This window comes from Microtus ochrogaster, chromosome 10 (genome assembly GCF_000317375.1).
Source record: "Microtus ochrogaster isolate Prairie Vole_2 chromosome 10, MicOch1.0, whole genome shotgun sequence".
NCBI classification, from domain to species: domain Eukaryota; kingdom Metazoa; phylum Chordata; class Mammalia; order Rodentia; family Cricetidae; genus Microtus; species Microtus ochrogaster.
Genome location: NC_022016.1, coordinates 51,581,442 through 51,588,853, shown reverse-complemented (window position 1 = coordinate 51,588,853; position 7,412 = coordinate 51,581,442). Strand labels below are relative to the sequence as shown.

General features: G+C 53.2%; 1 protein-coding gene across 2 annotated transcripts in view; it reads left to right on the top strand.

Moving 5' to 3' along the window:
- Window positions 1-5,136, top strand: part of Cd164l2 (CD164 molecule like 2) — a 12,917-nt gene extending 7,781 nt beyond the window's left edge. The window contains exons 2-7 of one of the 2 annotated variants that reach the window (XM_026782138.1): window positions 1,235-1,417; window positions 1,769-1,930; window positions 2,032-2,103; window positions 2,491-2,535; window positions 4,056-4,200; window positions 4,714-5,136. In XM_026782138.1, coding sequence (XP_026637939.1) covers window positions 1,330-1,417; window positions 1,769-1,930; window positions 2,032-2,103; window positions 2,491-2,535; window positions 4,056-4,200; window positions 4,714-4,720 — 519 coding nt within the window. In that variant the 5' untranslated portion in view covers window positions 1,235-1,329 and the 3' untranslated portion in view covers window positions 4,721-5,136. Of the gene's footprint in view, window positions 1-1,234; window positions 1,418-1,768; window positions 1,931-2,031; window positions 2,104-2,490; window positions 2,536-4,055; window positions 4,205-4,713 lie in introns of those variants that run through there. The other variant, XM_013348352.2, reaches the window with a different exon arrangement.
- The last annotated feature ends 2,276 nt before the right edge of the window (window positions 5,137-7,412 follow it).

Here is a 7,412-nt window from a genome sequence, read left to right as displayed (position 1 = left end):
AAAAGAAAAGAAAAAAGAAGTGGGTTACACTATGGACTACCAATCTGGTGTAGGCAGTGCTGGGGTCTAGTCAAGCATTCTACAGAACGAGCCATATTCCCAGCCCTACTTGCTGGCTTTTAAGTGGGACCTGAGAGCAGAAGAAGGGAGCTGATCCCAGGAGAGGGCAGATCCAGGCTCTGGGCTAAGACAGCCACAACTGATTGAGGAGGAGTCGGGGGAGGAAGAGGTACTCCCCAAGAATGTGTTCCAGGTCAGGAGAAAGCCACCAGGAAGATCCCAAAAGGCCCAGTGACCTAGTGATGGCATCACCAATACCCAGAAGTGTGATGAGGTTGAGGCGGAACACACCACGGTCCATGGGAATAGGCAGCTAAAGGTATGGGGTAGCTGAGTCCTGGGTGATCTGTCAAAAGACCAGAGTGCGGGCTGGAGAGATGGCTCAGTGGTTAAGAGCATTGCCTGCTCTTCCAAAGGTCCTGAGTTCAATTCCCAACAACCACATGGTGGCTCACAACCATCTGTAATGAGGTCTGGTGCCCTCTTCTGGCCTTCAGGCATACACGCAGAAAGAATATTGTATAGATAATAAATAAATATTTTAAAAAAATTATTAAAAAAAAAAAGACCAGAGTGCGCGTGCTGTGTTGTCTGGCCCGAATCAAGTTCAGATTTTACAACTGTGGGTTCAGACTGGTCACTCACCTATTCTGAGCCTCACCTGCCAAGCAGGGTTAAAGACTGTCTCTAGGCAACGGCATATGCCTTTAATCTGGTCTACAATAGTGAGTTCTAGAACAGCCAGGGCTACATTGTGATTCCCGAAAAACTCACCAAAACACAGTTGCTATGTTGACAAGCCTGGCCTGGTTCTCACAGTGATCCACCAGTCTCTGCCTCTCAAGTGCTGGGATTAAGGAGTGCACCACAACATTGAGCCTCTGTACTCTTTTCTTTTGTTGTTTTGTTTTTCAAGAGAGGGTTCTCTGTGTAGCCCTGGGTGTCCTGGAACTTACTCTGGAGACCAGGCTGGCCTCGAACTCACAGATTCTCCTGCCTCAGCCTCCGAGTGCTGGGATTAAACTTGTGTACCACCAGCGTCCGGCTGCCCTTAGTGACCCGGCAGATCCCCACCCCTTTTGTTCAGTCCCGCCCTAAATCGTCGAACACAGCCACGCCTACAGACCACACCCACTAACCACGCCCCCTGTCTGACCACGCCCCCGTTGCCCAGGTCTCACTCTGGCAAGCTCGGCGAGTGGAGTCAAGAAAGGACGCGCCACAGCAGCTGCCCGGTCCGCCGACCCCCAATCCCGCCCCCCGGCGCCCATGGCCTCACCCGGACCCCGCGCCTTGCGTGCTGCACTCTGCGGCGGTTGTTGTTGCCTCCTCCTGTGTGCCCAGCTGATTATAGCTGGTAACGCTGGGCAGGGCCTGATGAGGGGGCAAGGCAGGAGCAGGTGAAACAAGTACCTTTTAGTTTCCTGTTCATGCACATCTAGGCTTGGGGGAGGGAACCTTTGTCGACGTCTTTAGGGCTCCAGGAGTGTGTTGAGACCACAGGCACTAGGTGTGGGGGTAGGAGAGGGAGGGTGTGTGGAGGGGGTGATTCCAAATGCCCCTGGGGATTTGAGGAGTACATAAAGGAAGAAGTTGGGGAGGGGGGAAGCTCCAGGCCTCTGCAGAGGGGCGAAAGTAGTGGGGGAGGTGGGGCAACGTGGCACCTAGCACTCTGCTGTTTTCCTCCCATTTCCACCCCCACCCCCAGGTAAAGGAGCTCCAGGCTTTGGGCGGATTGCCTTGATCCGCCTGAGCGTCTGGTCGACTGTCCATGGGGGCTGCAAACACCTGGCACAGTGTGAACGCTGTGTGGACAGAGCCCACAACCTCTCCGATTGCGTCTGGCAGCAATGCGGGCCAGAGGAGCCAGGTTCGTCGCTGGGCCCTTCCCGAGCCCACCCTCCTGTCTATATGGCACCCTAACCTCCCAGCTTTCTCCCCAAACCTCTCCCCTGTTCCTTCTCCCACCAGGACATTGTGTGGTCCAAGCTGAAGTGGACAAGGAGGGTTGCCCTGTCTATAACCGGTCAGAGTCATGCCCAGGTAAGGGTGTTCACTCTAAGCCCACAGGAAGGGAGTCAGGTGTCCCCAGCCACGGACTACTTCCAAGAGGCACTAATTTATTTCAGGGAGCAGACTGCACCCACGAACATCAGTTGTACCTTGCCCTGGCTGGTGTCCTAGCCTATAAATTGGTCCACGTGTGCCCAGGAGTTGGGCTAGTCAGCATTGTGTGAAGTCAGGCACGGCGAGGTGTTTGGGATGGAGGGGTCTTCCTCAAACAAGTGGCAACAGAGATAGGGCCCAGCAGGGGGAGGAGACTGGATGAGCAGGCGTGAATGGGGCAGGGGTGCAGTCTGAGTGGGAGGTGGGACTAGGTTTCCTGATCCGAGGCAGAGCTGTTTCATCCTGGACTCCCTGTCTTCTCAGCATCCCACCACCATCCCACCCATGAACCAAAGACAAGCACAACAGGTAGGCTCCTCTGTGGGAATGGGGGCTAGGATGGTGGCAGCGGGACAGGCAGCGTGGGGGCCCAGGCACTGGCATGCTCTATGACCTCAGTCCTCTGAGTTCTCCGGGCCTATGAGCTGGGTTGGGCAGACACTTGCCTCACAGAGCTGTGAGGATTTATGAGGCTGTGTAAGGCCCACTTCACTGTCTGAAGCAGCAGGATCAAAAGCAGTCAGGAAATGGCAGCTTCTGTCACGGGTTCTGGGAACTCAGGGTGACCCCTCCAGATCCCTGCTCAGAGCTGAGGAGGTGTGCCTCCAGGTGCTAAGAGATGCCCTTGGAGACCATCTGCTGCAGGCTGAGGGCCCCAAAGCGGGTTCTCAGAAGAGCAGGGGAGGAACCCCTCCACCTGCAGGTCTCCTCTCCCCTTCCAAGGCCTAGAGGTCACTACACGTAACCAGGATGGCTGAAGAGGCTCTTGGTTAATTAAAGCTGGAAACTGATCTTAAAGGATAAATTATTGATGGTTCGGCTCCCTCCGCTTGAGCCCCAGATCTGCTGTGTGCAGCTCAGTTCTTCCCTTTCGGTCCTCTCTCCCAGCATCCTTCTCTGCAGCTCTCGGCTTCAGCCGCAGCGGGACCACCCCTCCCACTTCTGTGTCCTTGGATTCTGCACTGTCCGTGTCCTCTGGGATGGAGACTCCGTTCCCAGTTGGGCCCCTTGTCCATTGTCCCAGAGTGATCCTCCACTTACCAGTGTTTTCCTGCCCTGGGCACCTGGCCCAGGGCCTGAAATCAAATCTCTGGTCAGAATCGATGGGTAACGTGGTCCAGCTGGTAGCTACCAAAGCCTGGACTAGTAACTCAGTCCTAAGACCTTCCCTGCAAAGGGGGAAGGGCAGAGGGAAGGATCAGGGGAGGCTGGGAGGTGACAAGCCAGGTCTGGTTCATGGTTTAGTCTTCATTGTCCCCTCTGTAGGCTGCTGTCCCTGGGCCGCCACCTCTCCTCTGTTCCTTCCTCTCTTGGTGAGAACTCTAGGCTAGAGGTCCTGAGGGGCTGTGCATTTTGTCTGCCCTAAGCCGTGGCCTTAGCTGCAAGGAGGTCTGGTGGCTGAGTTCCAGGTCATCCTTCCTCTACTGAGCTAGTGAGGGACAGGAAGGGTGCAGTGGCACTTGGTCACTGTTGGTTCCATGTGACCAGGAGGCCCAGAGAGGGTGCGTGACAAAGCTATGGAGCAAGTCAAGAACAGGGCTGGGCAAGGGTCACCCTGCCCAGCCTCAGCTATCCCTTTCACCAGCTTGCAGGATTTAAAGAGCTTGAAATGGACTGACCTCCTCTCTCTCTCTGTCTCTGTCTCTCTCACTCTCTGTGGCAAGGTTTCCACGCCAGAACTGTAACTACAGCCCTCAACTGGATTATGGAGCCCAGTAGTATGGGCCCCATCTTGAGATCTTGAGGACTGAAGGACGCCTTGGGGTGTCAGAGGTGGGATCCGGGTCCATGGAGGCCTGTTGTAACCTCCACTCCGCCTCACCCTACAGAGAGTCCCCTAGTCCCTGAAGCCCACAAACCAGGTTTTGACGCAGCCAGCTTCACCGGGGGCATTGTACTGGTGCTGAGCCTGCAAGCCACAGCCTTCTTTGTGCTGCGCTTCCTCAAGGTCAAGGACAGCACTTACCAAACGCTGTGAGTACCTGGCCAGCAGCGGAATCCAGCTGCCTTCCCTATTCCCTCCTGCCTGGCAACCTGGCAACCGTTCTCTATGAGGTCACAAAGACAGTGACTACCCTCCTAACATCCCCCATGGGAGCAATACCCCTTCTTTCTCTAGCTGAGCTTATCCCTGCCAGATGCTGGGTGGGACCTGGACTCAGCCCTCAGAGTTCAGTGTCTGAGGGTCCGGCTAAGCCTTTGTGTTTTTGTCTCCTCATGCGGCCAGCAGGGAAGAGAACCAGTAGGTGACAGTCCCAGCCCAGTCCTCAGCCCACTGCAGCCATGAGCAGCAGCCAGGGCCGTGTGTACAGTGTGGTTTTCTCAGAGGAAGGGGCTGGGCCAGGCTTTGCTGTGCCTGCCTTGTGTGTTCTGGGGCCATTTGTGAAGCCTGCATTCAAGTGTTTCTTCTTTTAGCTGCTCCTGCTGTCTGGAAAGTGAGGTGGGGGAGCCTCACCCCTGAGTGTTCTCTCTGTCTGGATTCCACAGAATGTGACCCCACTGGTCCTGGCTCCACCTTGAAGGGACAGAGGACTCAGAGGCCACCCTCTTGATTGCCTTCTGGGCACCGGGGCTGGGACTTTGGACACCAGTTTCCAGTCCCGGTAGGCACAGAGGACCAGGCAGGCTTAGAGATGATGGTTGACATTCTTTCCTGTCCTGGGCCTGGCGTCTGTAGCTGAGAGCAGCCTTCAACCTCCTCATGTCTCATCCAGCCAGCTGGGCCCCCAGCTTAGTACCAGAGGTCTGATGCTTCTACAACCCAGTCTAGAGTCTGCCCCCAAATAAAGGACCTGTCTCCACCCCATGACTCCCGGCCTATGTCTTGGGCTGTATGTGAATTGGATGGGGTGAGGGAGGAATTACTTTTAGTACTGTTGTCTCCCCTTAAGATGTTTCCTGTGGGAGGGCAGCAAGATGGCACAGTGGGGAAAGGGGCCTGCTACGCAATCTTGACAGCCTGAGTTCGATCCCCCAGAACCCACATAACAGAAGGGAGCACTGACTGCTGCAAGCTCCCTCTGACCTTCACTTTTTTGTTTTGTTTTGTTTTTTGTTTTTGGAGACAGGGTTTCTCTGTGTAGCCCTGGCTGTCCTGTCCTGCAGCTCTCTCTGTAGACCAGGCTGGCCTTGAACTCACAGAGATCCACCTGCCTCTCTGCCTTCTGAGTGCTAAGGCATGCGCCTGACCCCCCCCCCCATGCACTGCTCTTGAAAAGGACCCTAGCTAATGTCCAACACTCATGTTGAACAGCTCACAACTGTGTGTAACCTCTGCTCCAGGATGATCACACACTTCCGGTCTCTGTAGGCACCTGGTGTGTATCGACCTGGACACACACCTGACATCATCAATTACAGTGGGATGCAAGCAAGTGAGTGCAAGGCCAGCCTGAAGCACATGAGACCCCATCTCCAAAAATCAAAACCATCACAACAAACAGGAATTTTATCTGGGATATTTATTTATTTATTTATTTATTTATTATGTATACAATATTCTGTCTGTGTATCTGCCTGCAGCCAGAAGAGGGCATCAGATCTCATTTCAGATGGTTGTGAGCCACCATGTGGTTGCTGGGAATTGAATTCAGGACCTTTGGAAGAGCAGGCAATGCTCTTAACTGCTGAGCCATCTCTCCAGCCCCTCTCGGATATTTTTTTAATAATTTATTTTTAATTTTAAGCACATTGGTGTGACGGTGTTAGATTCCTGGTCCAAACTGAGTTATAGACAGTTGTGAGCTGCCATGTTTGTGAGCTGGGAGTCTTTGAACCCACATCCTCTGCAAAGCCAGCCAGTGCTCTTAACCAATGAGCCATCTCTCCAGCCCCTGAGATATTTTTATCATGTCAATTTTATTTTTATATATGTGTGTGTTTGTGATGTGTGTGTGTTTGGTGTGTGTGCAGTATATCTGTGCATGGTGTGTGTGTTTGCCATGTGTGTAGTATGTCTGTGTGGTGTGTGGGTAGGTGTAACTGTGTTTGGTGTTTACTATATGTGCATGTGGTGTTTGTGGCTTGTGTGTGTTTGGTGTATGTGTAATGTATCTGTGTTGTGTGTGTAGCATATGTGTGTGTGTAGTGTGTGTAGCATGTGTGTGTAGCATATGTGTGTGTGTATAGTGTATCTGTGTGGTGCCTGTGAGCGTGGAGAAGCCAGAGAAGGAGGCTGGGTATCTGTCTCCCTTTGCTGTTTTCCCTCTTATTGCCATTAGACGGGGTCTCTCCATGAACAGGAAGCTTGACATTGTGGCTAGCTGGCTGGCCAAACAGCTGGAACCTGCCTGTCTCTGTCTGCACGCCTCTGCCTTAAGTACTGGGGTAACCCAGCCATTCCTGCTTTTTGACGTAGATGCTGGGAGTTCAGATTCCTGTTTACACAGCTTATGACTCTTCCCCACTGAGTCGCATCCCTAACCCTCTGTGCTATCTCTGATCCTCTTCTAGAGATAGCACTGACAGCCACCAGCCCAGTAAGTGTGCTCACTCATGATGACGTCAATGCTGAATGGTGGCACTGCTGGAGAGGCTGGCCTGGGGCTGGAGTTGAAGATTTCTGACTCTGGCCTAAACAGAACACCAGGATTCCCCTCTGGAAGCTTCTGCCACTCTCTCTAAAACTAAAGCATCCCTAAAATTAAGCATCTGCCCCAAAGCCGGGGCACTCTCGGGACTCTTTGGCAGTCAGAAGACTGACAATTTGGGCACTGTACTTGCTGCCAGGCCCGAATTTGGGTCTTGTTTAGAACATTCTGTTCCAACTGAGCTAGGAGGTCACAAACTCAGCTAATGCCAACTCAAGCAATTCCACAGCTCTGGGCCTCATTTTCTTTTTCTTTTTTAAAAATATTTATTATATTATGTGTACAGCATTCCTTCCACGTGTGCCTGCAAGCCAGAAGGGAGCGCCAAGTCTCATAGATGGCTGTGAGCCACCATGTGGTTGCTGGGAATTGAACTCAGGATCTCTGGAAGAGCAGTCAGTGCTCTTAACCTCTGAACCATCTCTCCAGATCCTGGGCCTCATTTTCTTATCTGTAAAACGGGACAACATCTTGGTTGGATATGAAAAGGCTCAGAGCAGGCAGATACGATCCATTCCTCTCCAGAGCACCCAACACCCTTCGGGAATGCAGCCTGCAGTCTTCGCCCCACCCCCACCCTGTGCTCCCAAGGGGGTC